General features: G+C 45.5%; 1 protein-coding gene across 1 annotated transcript in view; it reads right to left on the bottom strand.

The window, feature by feature from the left end:
• The window catches only part of abcc9 (ATP binding cassette subfamily C member 9), a 155,782-nt gene that overhangs the window by 58,956 nt on the left and 79,128 nt on the right, over positions 1 to 17,698 (bottom strand). The window contains exons 18-24 of the mRNA XM_033039473.1: positions 16,157 to 16,195; positions 12,959 to 12,997; positions 8,037 to 8,135; positions 7,217 to 7,301; positions 5,872 to 5,952; positions 1,421 to 1,558; positions 880 to 1,005 (exon numbers count right to left, since the gene is read on the bottom strand). Coding sequence (XP_032895364.1) covers positions 880 to 1,005; positions 1,421 to 1,558; positions 5,872 to 5,952; positions 7,217 to 7,301; positions 8,037 to 8,135; positions 12,959 to 12,997; positions 16,157 to 16,195 — 607 coding nt within the window. The remainder of the gene's footprint in view (positions 1 to 879; positions 1,006 to 1,420; positions 1,559 to 5,871; positions 5,953 to 7,216; positions 7,302 to 8,036; positions 8,136 to 12,958; positions 12,998 to 16,156; positions 16,196 to 17,698) is intronic.

The following is a 17,698-nucleotide window of genomic DNA, read 5'->3' as shown; positions in this document are numbered from 1 at the left end:
GGTGCTGTCTTTGTGGAGTTTGCACATTCTACCTCTGACCATGTGGATTTCCTCCGGGTACGCTGCTTTCCTCCCCCCCAAAGATACACGGTTTTGCCTCTGTAAATTGTCCCCCAGTGTGTAAGGAGTGGATGGGAAATTGGGTAACATACAACTAATGTGAATAAGTGATCGATGGTCGGCGTGGACTCGATGGGCCGCATGGCCTGTTTCCATGCTGTATCTCTAAACTAAACCAAACACCTGTGGAAACACACAGCGCTCACAGGGAGAACGTGCAAACTCCACACAGACAGAACCCAGAGTCGATATCAAACTGATGTCTCAGGAGCTGTGAGGCAGCAACTCTATTCACAATGGAGACACAAGGAACAGCAGATGCTGGTTTATAAAACAAAACTCAAAGTGCTGGAGTAACTCAGCAGGTAAGGGCAGCATCTCTGGAGTACATGGATAGAAGATGTTTTGTGTCAGGACCCTTCTCCAGAGATGCTGCCTGACCTGACGAGTGTCTTTTCTTGGCTCTGTTCACAAAGTTGTCTCCTGATAGTTAGTTTAGTTTAGAGATGCAATGCAGAAACAGGCCCTTCGGCCCACCGAGTCAATGCCAACCAGAAATCCCTGCACACTAGCACTATCCTACACTCACCAGGGACAATTTACAATTTTACCAAGCAAATTAACATACAAACCTGTTCGTCTTTGGAATGTGGGAGGAAACCGGAGCACCTGGAGAAAACCCACGCTGTCACGGGGGGAACGTACAAACTCCGTACAGATGAGCACCTGCAGGAAGGATCGAACGGGGGTCTCTGGCGCTTTAAGGCAGCAACTCTACCGCTGTGCCACTGTGCCACCCCCATAAAACTCCCCAATTACCTTTTCGAACTCCTGATCCTGTCGGTTCATTAGGGTTTTCCATTGTTCGTACAACTCCACGTCATGGTTCTGAAAGTCCTTCAGAGTGCCTTCTCGAATGATGGTCCCATCTTTCATCGCAATTATCTGAATGATCAAAGAAGAGGGTATAGAAGTGTGAGACACACAAGCAACTGCAGAGGCTCGACTCTTGAGCAAAACACAAAGTGCTGGAGGAACTCATCGGGTCGGGCAGCATCTGTGGAGGGAATGGACGGGCGACGTTTCGGGTCGGGACCCTTCTTCACACTGATTGGTGTGTGGAGAGGGTGGGGGGTGGGGAGAAAGTTTGTGTCACTGTGCCGGGGGCTCCGGTTTCTGCGTAAAACCTACGCGGTCACGGGGAGAACGTATAAACTCCTTACAGACAGCACCCGTAGCCAGGATCGAACCCGGATCTCAGGCTCTGTAAAGCAGCAACTCTACCACTGTGCCACCTTTGGGCTGTAGGGCCTGTTTACATGCTGTATGGCTCTGATGTGAATCGTTTGGCCTTGCTTACCCAGTCAGCGTGGGTCAGGTGCTGCAACTTGTGTGTCACCAGCGCTATGGTCCGCTTGTCTTCACGGAGGAACTTGAGGATTCCCTCCTGCATGAGGTGATCGCTAAGGTGAATATCCAGGGCAGAGAATGGATCGTCCTGGTGGGTGAAAAGTGTGCTGCATGACTACAGGAAGGAACTGCAGATTGCTAGGTTAAAACCGAAGATAGATACAAAATGCTGGAGTAACTCAGCAGGTCATGCAGCATCTCTGGAGAGAAGGAATGGGTATCGTTTCGGGGCAAGACCCTTCTTCAGACTGATTTCAGATTTCAGACATTAGTCTGAAGAAGGGTCTCGACCCAAAAAGTCAATAGACAATAGACAATAGGTGCAGGAGTAGGGCATTTGGTCCTTCGAGCCAGCACCGCCATTCAATGTGATCATGGCTGATCATCCCCAATCAGTACCCTATCCTGCCTTTTCATCATATCCCCTGATGAGCCCTATCTAGCTCTCTCTTGAAAGCATCCAGAGAACCTGCCTCCACCGCCCTCTGAGGCAGAGAATTCCACAGACCACCCACTCCTTCTCTCCAGAGATGCTGCCTGACCCGCTGAGTTACTCCAACATTTCGTGTCTATCTTCGGAGCATGACTGCAGTTACAGCCATAAGTTCATAAGCGATGGGAGCAGAATTAGGTCATTCGGCCCAACAAGTCTACTCCGCCATTCAATCATGGCTGATCTATCTCTTCCTCCCAACCCCATTCTCCTGCCTTTTCCCCATAACTCCTGACACTTGTACTAATCAAGAATTTATCTATCTCTGGCTTAAAAATATCAATTGACAGCCTCCATAGACTTCTGTGGCAAAGAATTCCACAGATTCACCGCTAAAACTCCACGAAAGAAATTCCTCCACATCTCCTTCCTAAAGGAACGTCCTTTAATTCTGAGGCTATGACCTCTGGTCCTAGACTCTGCCACTAGTGGAAACATCCTCTCCACATCCACTCTACACAAGCCTTTCACTATTCGGTAAGTTCAGTGAAGTCAAGAGTGTTTAATTGCCATATATCGCGGCAATGCAGCAATGAAATTCATACTAGCAGCAGCACACCAGGCCTGTAAACACAATAGTCGCAGATAACATATAATAAATAATTAGGGAGTACAAAATAAGGGAGTAATCCCTTAATTTATGAAGATGAATGATGAGGCTGCTGCCGGAATTGCAAAATTGTATTTCGAGGAAAAGTTATTCAGCTGGGAATTAGTTGCTCCCTTGAAACAGAGGGATGTCGTGGGTGGACAAATGATGTGCATCAAAGTCTGAGGGGCTGAGAAGGAATAAATAGGAAGAACCTAATTCCTTGAGCAGAGGCCAGAAGAAGGGGCTGTAGATATAAAATACTCGGTGGAAGGATTCGGTGGAGAGGGAATGAGGAGAATGGTTCCCATTGAAGTTGGTAGAGGGGACTGGAACATTGCCTGAGAAGGTGAAACTGGTACAAATCGCTCACCACGTTTAGACAATGTTTGGATATGTACTCACAGAGCTGTTATGTGTGTTTAGATATGGGCCTAGTGATGGAAGGTATGTTTAAGCTTTATAAGTTCATTTCCTGCACTCCATGGAATAAAGTTATTGCCTGCCCAATCTTTCTCTATACACAAGGCCCTTGAGTGCTGAACCTTTTCTGAACTCTTCCCAGCTTAAAGACATCCTTCTTATCGTAGATGGACACAAAATGCTGGAGTAACTCAGCGGACAGGCAGCATCTCTGGAGAGAAGGAATGGGCTACGTTTCGGGTCGAGACCCTTCTTCACGCTGATCTGGGTGACCAAAGAACAACACAATACTCCAAATGCAGCCTCACCAACGTCTTGTACAACAATAATATAACATCCCAACGTCTATTCTCATTACCCTAATGCTCCTGTCCCACTTAGGAAACCTGAACGGAAACCTCTGGAGACTTTGCGCCCCACCCAAGGTTTCCGTGCGGTTCCCGGAGGTTGCAGGTGGTTGCCGGAGGTTGCAGGTAATGGAAGCGGGTAGAGAGACTGACAAAAACCTCCGGGAACCGCACGGAAACCTTGGGTGGGGTGCAAAGTCTCCAGAGGTTTCCATTCAGGTTTCCTAAGTGGGACAGGGGCATAACTGAGGAAGGCCAATCTATCCACCCTATCTACCTGTGATGCTACTTTCAGGGAACAATGTACCTTGACTAGCCCAGGGCCATACAATTCACTGTGAAGTCAGCTGCACAACTCTAATCAAATCCTTTTAATAGTTTACTATCTCAAATAAATCATGCTTTAACCTTCAAAACACAAGGGACTCCTAAAGTAAATTGAACCCTTTAGTCCCATTATGGTAAAATCTGGAAATCCACGCAAGTGTAAGACTTTAAACACGTTCTTGCCGACAGAGCATAGATAAGCACAGTTTAGTAATAAGAAGGCTTTGTTAGTGTGCAAAGCAATACCACAAACAAATTTCATTTTAAGTGCTTGTAAAATCACCCATTAAATACGACTGGTTTACATTACAAGATAGCACATTAAACAGAAGAGAAGAGTAGTTATAAAGTGGTTTGCAGGAATGTAAATTGCAAGATCATAGAGACATGAAGTCATATAGTCAAATAATTATACAGTGTGGAAACAGGTCCTTCAGCACAACTTGCCCACACCAGCCAACATGTTTCAGCTGCACTTGACCCACCTGCCCACGTTTGGCCCATTTCCCTCTAAACCTGTTCAATCCATGTACCTGTCCAAATGTTTCTTAAACGTTGGGATAGTCCTAGCCTCAACTACCTCCTCTGGCAGCTTGTTCAATACTCCCACCACACTTTGTGTGAAAAGACTTACCCCCTCAGATTCCTATTAAATCTTTTCCCTTTCACCTTAAACCTATGTCCCCTGATCCTCGAACACTGGTGCTCTTAACTATTTATTTCCTGTTGGAAATATACAAAATGATCAGAGGAATTGATAGAGCAGACAGTCAGAACCTTTTTCCCCAGGGTGGAAATGTCAAAGACTAGAAGGCAGAGCTTTAAGGAGAGAGGGGAACAGTTTAATGGAGACTTGCAGGGCAAGCTTTATATACAGAGGGGGTGGTGGGTGCCTGGAGCATGCTGCCAGTGGTGATGGTGGAGGAAGATACGATAGGAGCGGTTGAGACTTTAGGATAGGCACATGGACATGCAGGGAATGGATGGATATGGATATGGATGCAGGTGTGCATGAAGATAAGAGATGGTCTTGGTATCATTTTCAACCCTTTGGTCCGAGGGACCTGTTCTTGTGTGCTATGGTCCATGTTCTATGAAATCCCCAGATAAGGTATCAATACCTCGTCCTTTAGGAAAAACGCAGTTCGCAAACCAAGTTGACAACGCTTGTTGGAAAGGATGGATCATTGAACATGGAGTTGGAGTTCCGCAAGGGTCGGTTTGGGGCCGCTACTGTTCATGTGGCAAAGTTTGCGGATGATACGAAAATAGGTGGAGGGGTAGTGTAGAGAAAGCAGGGTCTCTGCAGAAGGACTTGGATAGGTTGGGAGAGTGGGCAGAGAAGTGGCAGATTGGATACAGTGCAGCAAATTGTGGAGCCATGCATTTTGGTAGTAGGAATAAACGCGTTGGTTATTCACTAAATGGGGTGAGAATCCAGAAATCGGAGGTGCAAAGGGACTTTGGTGCAGGATTCCCAAAAGGTTAATCTGCAAGTCGTATCGGTAATAAAGAAAGCAAACTCAATGCTAGTATTTATTCAAAGAGGGCTTGTATACAAAAACAAGGATGTAATGCTGAGGATCTATAAGGCGCTGGTAAGGCTGCATTTGGAATATTGTGAGCAATTTTGGGCACCATATCTGAGGAAGGACGTGCTGGCTCTGGAGAGAGTCCAGAGGAGGTTTACAAGAGTGAATCCAAGAATGAGTAGGTTAACCAATGACGGCACTGGGCCTGTACTCGCTGGAGTTTAGAAGAATGAGGGGGGACCTCATTGAAACATACAAAATAGTATGAAAGGCATGGATAGAATGGATGTGGAAAGGATCTTTCCACTAGTGGGAGAGTCTAGGACTAGAGGTCATAGCCTCAGAATTAAAGGACGTTCTTTTAGGAAGGAGATGATGAGAAATTTGTTTAGTCATAGGATAATGAATCTGTGGAATGCTTTGCCACGGAAGGCTGTGGAGCGAAGTCAGTGGATATTTTTAAGGCAGAGATAGACAGATTCTGGATTAGTACGGGTGTCAGAGGTTATGGGGAGAAGGCAGGAGAATGGGGATAGGAGGGAAAGATAGATCAGCCATGATTGAATGGCAGGGTAGACTTGATGGCCTAATACTACTCTTATTCCTTACGACCTCATGAACATTCTGGTCCACTTTTATCTGAAGCTGCAAATGGCGACTGACGGATGACACTCAATGAAAGCTTCTTACCAGGAACACTGTACTGGTGTCTTGATACAAGGCTCGAGCCACCGAGATTCTCTGCCTCTGACCTCCGCTCAGGTTAATCCCCTGTAGTAACAAAGCAATCAATGACCAACAGGCACATTTTAATGCAGAATCCTACATGTAATCATCCATGCACTAGCTTCTCAAGATAAATCTTCTCAGCAAAGGATCTTAGATGGTAAGACAGAAAATACACGGGTGTGACATAATGGATAAGTCTCCACGACCTGATTTAAAACCATATAACATCCATATAACAATTACAGCACGGAAAACAGGCCATATCAGCCCTTCTAGTCCTTGCCGAACATTTATTTTCCCCAAGTCCCATCTACCTGCACTCAGATCATAACCCTCCATTCCTTTCCCGTCCATATACCTATCCATTTTATTTTTAAATTATAAAATCAAACCTGCCTCCACCACTTCCACTGGAAGCTCATTCCACACCGCTACCACTCTCTGAGTAAAGAAGATCCCCCTCATGTTACCCCTAAACTTCTGTCCCTTAATTCTCAAATCATGTCCTCTTGTTTGAATCTTCCCCACTCTCAATGGGAAAAGCTTATCCACGTCAACTCTGTCTATCCCTCTCATCATTTTAAAGACCTCTATCAAGTCCCCCCTTAACCTTCTGCGCTCCAAAGAATAAAGCCCTAACTTGTTCAACCTTTCTCTATAACTTAGTTGCTGAAACCCAGGCAACATTCTGGTAAATCTCCTCTGTACTCTCTCTATTTTGTTGACATCCTTCCTATAATTAGGCGACTAAAATTGTACACCATACTCCAGAATTGGCCTCACCAATGCCTTGTACAATTTTAACATTACATCCCAACTTCTATACTCAATGCTCTGATTAATAAAGGCCAGCACACCAAAAGCTTTCTTTACCACCCTATCTACATGAGATGTATCCTCCCACGGCAAGTTCTACTCACAAAAGAAGACACAAAGTGCTGGAGTAACGCAGCGGGTCAGGCAGCATCTCTGGACGACATGGACAGGCATCATTTCATGTGAGGAATAGATTGGGTAGATGCACAGGACATGGACAGGTGACCTTTATCTGAAGAAGGGTCCCGTCTCAAAACGCCACCTCTTCATGTTCTCCACAGATGCAGCCTGACCCACTGAGTTACTCTCGGACTTTGTGTCTTTTTTTGTAAACCAGCATCTGCAGATCTTTATTTCTAAGTTCTACTCATGTTGAGGCATATTATGAAATCAGAATAGCGATAAATAAAAATATTTGCATCATGCTTTAATCCATTCACAACCTGAAGCAAAGTTACGAGCTTAACATTGTACATTGCCCTGTAATTACCCTCTCTCCGATTTCAGTTTGGTCTCCAAATTGTAAGAGGTCTATGTCGGGCTGAAGTGAGCAGGCATCAATGACGGCTTTGTATCTGAGAGGGTGAGAAGTGAAAGATGTGAGTGATTCTGCCTGCATTACAACAACTCGTCTATAGTGTCTATCGCTGTTGAATAAGACCATAAGACACAGGAGCAGAATTAGGCAATTTGGAGTCTTCTCCGCCTTTCTATCTTTGGTCTATCTTTCCCTCTCAACCCCATTTTCCACGTGGACACAGGGAGAACATACAAACTTCGTACAGACAGCATCCGTGGTCAGGATCGAACCTGGATCACGGGCGTTGTAGGGCAGCAACTCTACCGCTGCGCCGTCATTTTGCCCGGTGAAAACGCACGCGGTCACGGGGAGAACATACAACCTCTATACAGACAGCATCCTTTGTCAGGTTTTTGAAGCACCATTGTAATAATGGCACACTGGCAGTGTGGGTAGAGCCGTTGCCTCACAGCACCAGAGACCCAAGTTCGATCCTGGTCTCGGGTGCTGCCTGTGTGGAGTTTGCACGTTCTTCCCGTGACCATGTGGGTTTGCTCTGGATGCCCCGGTTTCCTCCCACAACCCGAAGACGTGCGGGTTTGTAGGTTAATTGGCCCTCTGTAAATTAACCCTAGTGTGTCAGGAGTGAATGAGAAAGTGGGATGACATAGAACTAGTATAAACGGGTGATCGATGGTCGGCTTGGCCTCGGTGGGCCGAAGTGCCTGTTTCAACCCTTGTTAATCAGTTCCGTTCCGCTGCTTTCACGCTGATAACAGGCAAAAATGACCTTTGTTTTATAAAAGGACTCCCGAATGTGATGTTTTCCTCCACGGTTGTGTTCAGTAGCCAAGGCTTCTGAGCTGAATAAGCCACAGAATTTCGTGTTCTGCACAAAATAAAATGAAAGGCAGATAAGACAAGAAATTTCACCCATCTTAGAAAACAGAAGCATAATCACGGAGAGAAAATAAAACATAAAACACTAAGGGGGTCGGGGCCTTAATTCAGAGTAGTCGCATGGAAAACTCACTGCCAACTCTGGCACATTAATTCACATTTTCAAATGCTAAGTGCCATTCCAAAACAAAGGAGTGAAGCATGCAGCGGTTATGTGAAATGTCTCAAATTCCATTCTTCTGTGGTTTACCGTTCCCCTTTCATGGTTTGCCTAAGTCACTCCTCTCTTCATTTTCCCTTCTTCGGATTACGCTGCCTTATCTTCAGCCTCAGTACACTCAACCATTGGGCAGCAGTAGAGGTGCTGCCTTACAGCGCCGGAGAACCAGGTTCGACCCTGACTGCACGGAGTTTGTACGTTCGCGCCGTGACCTCGTGGGTTTTCCCCGGGTGCCCCGGTTTCCTCCCACACTCCAAAGACCGACAGGTTTGTAGGTTACACAAAAATGCTGGAGAAACTCAGCGGGTGCAGCAGCATCTATGGAGCGAAAGAAATAGGTAATGTTTCGGCCCGAAACGTTACCTATTTCCTTCGCTCCATAGATGCTGCTGCACCCGCTGAATTTCTCCAGCATTTTTGTGTACCTTTGATTTTCCAGCATCTGCAGTTCCTTCTTGAACAGGTTTGTAGGTTAATTGGCTTCGGTACAGGTTGTAAATTGTCCCTGGTGCTTAAGATAGTGCCAATGTATGGGGATTACTGGTCGGAGTGGACTCGGTGGGTCCAGGGGCCTGATTCAGCACTGTATCTCTAAATGAAAGTAAACTATATTCTCAGTGGGAGACGTGATGTTTTAAGTAGGCTATGCTTGGGATGTAAAAAGTGGCCAATTCATAAAGCTTTCCATCTTAAGGTTTCCTTCAATGTAAGCTGCAATGTAGGTTAAAAGAGAGCGTACATAACGCATAAAAATCTTGGACAACTTCCCGAGGACTAGAATTTAAAAATGGGAATTAAGATTAAATTTGACTGGAAATATTCAGTTTACTAACCAGACAGGGATATAAAGTCAAACCATCATAAACTTTCTCAATACTCTAGTGTCAATTATGTTTCCCCGTGTTGAGCCCAGGATTCGTTGGCAAGGAAATGGACTAGGCTGGATAATGAGATCAGAAATTTCAGATCCTTTCAAAGAGCTGGTATGATATTTGCCTAAAAAAAAACAGGCATAAAATAGGAAGAGTTGTGCAACGTTAGTTGGGCAGGTTCAGACTTTATTCCCTGGAGAGCAGGAGGCTGAGGTGTAATCTTGTAGAGGTGTGTAAACTCATGAGAATAGATAGGGTGAATGCACAGTGTCTTTTACCCAGAGTATCGGAATCAAGAATCAGAGGACAGATGTTTAAGGCAAGAGGGGAAAGATTTAATAGGGACTTGAGCGGCGACCTTTTCACATGGATGGTTGAAGCAACCTCAGTAGTTGGGGCGGCGGCGCGATTCACTGTTGCAGTGGCCCCAGTCTGTCTTTTTATAATTTTTTGTCTAGTTAAATGTAGTTGTTCGTGTTTTTTAATAGTGTTTTTAACTGTGTATATGTGGGGGGCGGGGGGGGGGGGGGGGGGGGGGAGGGGGAAACTTTAAAAAACCTGTCGGGTCTCCGTTGTCGTTGGGGCCTAGCACCGTGGAGCGGCCTCCAGCCTGAACGACCTGGGGGCTCCAGTCACGGAGCCTGCCGAGCTGAGGACTACTCACCATCATGGGGTTGGCCGGCTTCGGAGTGTAGGGAAGCGGTGGTGGCCCGCTGCTGCGGCCCGACTCCGGAGCTCGGAGGCTCCAGCTGCAAACCTGTGGACTGTCGGGATATCAGGAGCTCAGTGAGGAGGAGGTTCACTGTGATGGATGTTTCTGTAAATTGAATTGTATGTGTGTCCTGTAGGAAATTGTCTTTGTTTGTATGGCTGTGGAAACAGAGTTTCGTTTGAGCCTCACTGAGGTTCAAATGACATGTAATAAATATTGTATTGTATTGTATTGTATATTGTATTGTATTCTGTTGAAACTAGCGTCCCAAGTAGATGCTAATTCGGTCAAATAGTCATAGAAACATAGAAATTAGGTGCAGGAGTAGGCCATTCGGCCCTTCGAGCCTGCACCGCCATTCAATATGATCATGGCTGATCATCCAACTCAGTATCCCGTACCTGCCTTCTCTCCATACCCTCTGATCCCCTTAGCCACAAGGGCCACATCTAACTCCCTCTTAAATCTAGCCAATGAACTGGCCTCAACTACCCTCTGTGGCAGGGAGTTCCAGAGATTCACCACTCTCTGTGTGAAAAAAGTTCTTCTCATCTCGGTTTTAAAGGCTCATGAAAGCTTACAGCATGGAAATAGGCCCTTTGGCCTAACTTGTCCACACTGACCAAGATATGCTATCTAAGCTGGGGTGGAAGATTGCAACCTTCACGTGGTCCGCCCTGTTTTAACGAATGCAATCAACCTGCCGTGCACAATCAAGTAAGATCAAATAGAACAAGTTGTCCTACAACTTTAGGCTGTGCACGCCATACACAAGAAAAAGAAGAAGCTATCTAAGCTCATCCCATTTACCCTCGATTGGGCCATATCCCTACACACCTCCCCAGCCCATGCACCTGGCCAAATATATTTTAAATATTGTTACAGTACCTACCTCTGGCAGCTCGATCCATACACCCACCATCCTCTGGTGGTGAAAAGGCCGCCTCTCAGGTTCCTATTAAATCTTTCCCCTCACCTTAAACCTATGTCCACTGGTTCATGATTCCCCTACCCCAATAAAAAAACAGAGTCCATGCATTCACCCTATTTATTCCCCTCATTATTTTATACACCTCAATAAAATCGCACCCCAGCTTCCTGCTCTTCAAGGAATAATGTCCGAGCCTGCCCAACCTCTCCCTGTAGCTCAGGCCCTCGAGTCCTGGCAACGTCCTCATCAATCTACTCCGCATACTTTCCAGCTTAATAATGGATGGCAACGAAGGGATGAATAATTTCCTTCTTCTGCTGACTTATGGTGGGCCGGACACAGAGGGAGATGGGTGTCGTCCTAGTAGGTTTTAGGGATACCTGGGTTCCTGTTACAGTCATAAGATCAGGGGTGATCATATAGAGGTGTATAAAATCATGAGAGGAATAGATCGGGTAGATGCACAGAGTCTCTTGTCCCCAGAGTAGGGGAATCGAGGACCAGAGGACATAGGTTCAAGGTGAAGGAAGAAAGATTTAATTGGAATCAGAGGGGTGATTTTTTCACACCAAGGGTGGTGGGTGTATGGAACAAGCTGCCAGAGGAAGTAGTTGAGGAAGGTCTATCCCAACGTTTAAGAAACAGTTAGACAGGTACATGGATAGGACAGGTTTGGTGGGATATGGACCAAGCCCAGGCAGGTGGGACTACTGCAGCTGGGACATGTTGGCCAGTGTGGACGAGTTTGGGCCAAAGGGCCCGTTTTCACACTGTATCACTCTATGACTCAAAGGGATTGCACTTTCATATCCTCATTCTGAAGGATCCACGAGAATGCTGTAAGCAACTCTACGAGTCGAGGATGATTCACCTCCTCGTCTTTAAAGCGTTCTTGATTATCCTTCACAGTTGTCCACCCCACCTGTAGTCTACTGATGAGCAAACGTTTGATTTAGGAATTGGTTGACCACATTTGAATGGGGAGCCCAGTCCCTGACAAAGTGGATGGGAAGAAGGAGAGCATTCAATCAAAGAATTGCTCGCTAGAATTTAGAAGATTGAGGGGGGACCTTATAGAAACTTACAAAATTCTTAAGGGGTTAGACAGGCTAGATGCAGGAAGACTGTTCCCGATGTTGGGGAAGTCCAGAACAAGGGGTCACAGTTTAAGGATAAGGAGGAAATCGTTTAGGACCGAGATGAGAAAAACATTTTTCACACAGAGAGTGGTGACTCTGTGGAATTCTCTGCCACAGAAGGTAGTTGAGGCCAGTTCATTGGCTATATTTAAGAGGGAGTTAGATGTGGCCCTTGTGGCTAAAGGGATCAGGGGGTATGGAGAGAAGGCAGGTACAGGATACTGAGTTGGATGATCAGCCATGATCATATTGAATGGTGGTGCAGGCTCGAAGGGGCGAATGGCTTACTCCTGCACCTGTTTTCTATGTTTCTATGTTTCTAAAGCTCGCCATCAATTGCATTCTAAGATTCAAGGTCAGATGGACAGATCGTAATATTTGCTTGGACCCTTCATGATGATTTGATCGACCCCATTATGAGTATGGATCGTCTTTTCACAGTCTAGTGTCCACTGTGTGTTTGACTTTAGGGGCAGGTACTACTGAAGCCAGAGACTGAAAGAGCTCGCTATCAGTGCCACTAGTCTGATTAATCTGAAGAATGTTTCCAACCCGAAAAGCCACCGCTGAGTTACTCCAGCGCATTGCGCTTTGCTCAAGATTCCATCATCTGCAGTTCCTTCTTTCTCCATGTCACTGCCACGATTTCAGATTGGACCGAACGTGGCCACGAATAACAAACATCACATGCAGTGGGACAAGAGGTAATCATCCCAAATGGAGCGCTTGGCAGGGTCTTTGAGAGAATCAGCCACATGGCAGCGAAGCTGCAGAAAGCAATGTTCAGGAGAGTAGAGAAGGAACTGGGGGAGGGTGCAGTGATCAGTTCCAAGAGCAAAAAGCATTACCACTGGTGTGTGATGGTTATCGGGATGAAGTGTCACTGGAAAGACAATACATTACACAATTAGTTACTGGCAAAGAGTAAGAAAGAGTACCTCACAGTCGCTTCCAACACGGGCTCAATTTCATGTGCACTGTAAGTTATGATAAAAACCAAGTTAGCAAACAAAGATGAGTGAGGCAATCAGTTACACACTTAGAATTTATTTCACGGCACATTGCTTAAAACCCAGGGGTATGTGGACATCCAACTTACAACCCAACTGAATGAGTTGTTTCTGGGCGGCATAGTGGCGCAGCGATGGAGTTTCTGCCTAGCAGCACCAGATGACCCGGGTTTGCGTGCTATTTGTACAGATTTTGCACGTTTTCCCCGTGAGCGCGTGGGTTTTCTCCGGGTGCTGCGGTTTCCTCCCACACTCCAAGGACATGCGGGCTTGTAGGTTGATTGGCTTTGGCAAAGATTGTAAATTGTCACGAGTGTGTGTAGGATAGTGCTAGTGTACGGGGATCGGTGGGCCGAAGGGCCTGTTCCCGCGTTGTATCTCTAAACTAAACTAAAGAATGAACATTGAACTTACAACCCAATGCTATGAACATTGAATTTACAACACAACGATATGAACTTTGAATTTTCCTATTTAGGGTCCCACCGCCCCACCCCTTCATTTTATCGCCTCTCTATCCTGAGGCCTCCTCCCCACCAAGTTGATCTACTGGTTTTTTGATTAGTTTAGAGATACGGCGCGGAAACAGGCCCTTTGGCCCACCGAGTCCATGCCAACCAGCAATCCCCGCACACTAACATTATCCCACACACACAAGGGGCAATTTACAATTTTACCGAAGCCAATTAATCTACAAACCTGTACGTCTTTGGAGTGTGGGAGGAAACTGGAGATCACGAAGAAAACCCACGCAGAACACGAGGAGAACGTTAAAAACTCCGTACAGACTGCGCCCGTGGTCAGGATTGAACCTGGGTATCTGGCGCTGTAAGGCAGCAACTCCACCGTGCCGTCCATGATGTGCGAACATTTGCTTTAGGAATTTGTTGACCACATGTTAATGGGAATCTAATCCCTGACAAAGTGGATGAGAACAAGGACGGTATTTAATCAAACCATGCCATCAATTGCATTCTATGTTTCAAGATCATTAAAAAAATGTTCACGCCAATCGTAATGATTGTGGAGGAAGAAACTGCAGATGCTGATTTACACTGTGGATAGACACAAAATGCTGGAGTAACTCAGCGATTTCTGGAAAAAAGTAGGTGACGTTTTGAGTGAGGATCCTTCTACAGACCGGATTTTCTTTGCACGGTCTTGTGTCTAGTGGCAGCGATTCTGCCTGACCTGTTGAGTTCCTCCAGCAATTTGTGTTCCATGCAAGATTCCAGCATCTGTAGCTCCTTGTGCCTCTGCTTAGTTTTTATTTGGCTTAATTCCGCTCACCTCTTCTCCCCATCCCCTCCCCCCGTCTCCCTCCATCCGAATCCCCTCACTTTGGCTTTACAATTCACTCCTCTCCTCTCATCTGACACCCTTTTGGCTCCTTCTCATCTCTAGCCTTTGTCCACCCATCCGCTAATCAAAACAACCCCCACCCATATTCACCTTTCACTCACCAGGCTTCGTCCCGCCCCCACCTCGCATTTACAGCTTTCCCTCCCCGACTGCAATCAGCCTGAAGAAGGGTCGCGACACAAAACATTCCCACCACAAATGCTGCCTGACCCACTGACTTACTCCAGCATTTTGTGTCCTTTTGTGTATTAACCAGCATCTGAGTTCCTTGTTTCTACTCAGAAGGGACACATGCTTCTTAATAGTTAATGACTGAATGAAACATAGGGACAGGACATAAACCACACTGCAATTAAATCAGATTCTGAAGAAGGGTCCCGGCCCGATACGTCAGCTATCCATTCCCCCCAGAGATGCTGCCTGTCCTGCTGAGTTACTCCCTCACTTTGTGTTTATAAACAGATTATTTGATAATGAGCTGTAATATTTCAGTCATTCTCAGTAAATAGATTTTTCAGAATTTATCGCCCAGAAATTGCTATGTCCTTGTATGGGGGGGGGGGATTCCAACAAAACTGTGAACTTGGCCGTTCAGAGGGAGCGTCAGGAAGTTCGCAAGGGGTTTTGTGCAACTTCAGGGGGTGGGAGCTGAGCATCAACTGAGGACATAATAACTGGCTGATACTTTTATTGCCCAGATGTGACGTGGAGACAAGGTGTGCAAATGGAGTCACACTGACCAAGCATAGTCTCAGCAAATACAGGATATACTTGGGGAAACAAGGAACTGCAGATTGTGGCTTACAAAAAAAGACACAAAGTGCTGGAGTAGTTCGGTGGGACAGGCAACATCTCTGGGGAACATGGATAGATGACGTTTCTGGTCGGGACCCTTCTTCAGACACTTGGGGGTCTGTTCATGAGGTTCCATAGAACAGTAGAGCACAAGAACAGGCAGTTCGGCCCACAATGTCTGTGCCAAACATGATGCCAAGACCAACTCTTATCTGCCTGCATATAGCCCACATCCATATTCAGTTCCCAATGAAAACTGAATTAGTATTGAACGGATGTGATCTATGTAACCATCTATGCAAAGGGGTGCAAAACACTCAAATAGGGTGCAGATGGTGGTCAAGAAGACTAATATTTTTGATTGAATTATACAAGATGGAAACAGGCCCTTCGACCCACCGAGTCCATGTTGCCCATCGATCACATGCTCACACTAGTTCTGTTATCCCGCTTTCCCATCCACAAACATACCGATGGGAATTTACCAGAGGCCAATTAACTCCAGAGTGGAGTTTGCACGTTCTCCCTGTGACCACGTGGGTTTCCTCCGACCTCCTAAAGATGTGCGGGTTTGTAGGTTAATTGGCCCTCTGTAAATTGCCGCTAGTGTGTAAGGAGTGGATGAGAAAGTGGAATAACATGGAACGAGTGTGAACTGGTGATAGATGGTCGGCGTGGGCTCGGTGGGCCCGTTTCCATGCTCATCTTACAATTCTTTCCAATTAAGTGTTAATGGAGATAAGGTTAAGATATGAAGGGGTCAGAATGGGGCAGGCAGTTCGAGAACTGTCGCTCAGTAGATGTGGAGAAAATAAACTTGGAAAGGAAAATGGAATTCCAAATATAGAAATACTGCTCTGCAGTAAAGTAAAAAGCTCCATGCTCTTAAACAATGCATCAGCAAGCATTTTGAAATTAACAGAAGATGATTCAGATACAAAAAAAAACAAAAAAAGTAGTTCTAAATACCTCCATGACGTTTCTTGGTTCATCTCGTTTTCTGGTTCCCTAAAGTTTGTACCAAAAACAAAAACATCAGGATTACTGAGCATTATAATTTAGTTTAGTTTAGTTTATTCTTACTGGTACCGAGGTTACAATGAAAAGCTTTTGTTGCGTCCTAACCAGTCAGCGTAAAGTCTATATGTGATTAGAATCAAGCCGTCCACAGTGTACAGATACAGATATAGGAAATAGCGTTTAGTGCAGGATAAAGTCCAGTAAAGTCCAATTAAAGCTAGTCTGAGGGTCTCCAATAAGGTAGATAGTAGCTCAGGATTGCTCTCTAGTTGTTGAAAGGATGGTTCAGTTGCCTGATAACAGCTGGGACGAAATTTGCAAATAAGTTGCGAATTTTACGATATCTTATATTACTTTGATTGATTCAGCATGTCTGCAAGAATACATTGCTTCCTTCAAATTATCCATTATTGCTCAGGTCCAAAGGAAAGCCAGTTTTCGACTTTTATTAGACTGTCAATGTCTGTTCCACTCGATTAGATTGGTTGTTTGAAAGATACATCACGGAAACAGGCCCTTCGACCCACGGAGTCCACGCTGACCACACACGAGTTATCCCACTTTCTCATCCACTACCTACATACTAGAGACCAAACTGACTCACAAACCCGCATATCTTTTGGATGTGGGAGGAAACCGGAGCGCCCGGAGGAAACCCACGCGGTCACAGGAAGTATGTGCAAACTCCACACAGACAGCACCCGAGGTTAGGATTGAACCCGGGGTCTTTGGTGCTGTGAGGCAGCAGCTCTATCCACTGCGCCATTGTGCTGTCCTTGTTATTCTCATAACACGAGGACAGAGTTCATTCATCTGTAGAACTTGCACTCAGCTAGTGCAGTCAATTAAACCTTAAATAACAATAATCTGCAAAATATACGTCAACCAAAATTCTAAACGATTGCTTTATTATTATCACGTACTGAGGAACAGTGAAAAGATTTTACTCTCCAGTTATATCGGGGCATACACAATTACAACAGGTAGAGCAAAGGGAAAAAAATAGCAGAGAGCAGAATATAGTTGTACAGCATTGTAGCGTTACAGTGACAGAGAAAAGAGTTCAGAGTGCTGAGTGAGGTAGGTTGGAAGATCAGGGCTACACCCCTATTTTATGGAAGGACCATAATAGAGGGGAGAAGAAGCTGTTCTGGAGTCTGGTGGTACATTTTAAAATGATAGCAAGTGTTAACTGACTTCATGGCTGTGACAACACAATGAATCATGTCCATTATTTTTACCCCTTGCTGTCATTGTTAATCTTGTATGATCATTCAACAATACTGAAGACTACTACTCACTTACCAAAACAACTCATACTTTACTTAATATGGTAGCTGTTACATTGTAAAAAGCCACAGGGAGCTTTATTGGATGTAATTCAGTTGAAAAAGAACATTTCAAAGGCACTGAACTATAGGGAGAGGTAGGGCAGGCTAGGACTTTATTTCTTGGAATGCATTATGCTGAGGGTTGATCTTATAGAGGTGG

The sequence above is a fragment of the Amblyraja radiata genome, chromosome 21 (assembly GCF_010909765.2).
Source record: "Amblyraja radiata isolate CabotCenter1 chromosome 21, sAmbRad1.1.pri, whole genome shotgun sequence".
NCBI classification, from domain to species: Eukaryota; Metazoa; Chordata; class Chondrichthyes; order Rajiformes; family Rajidae; genus Amblyraja; species Amblyraja radiata.
This window is presented reverse-complemented; position numbering and strand designations above follow the sequence as displayed.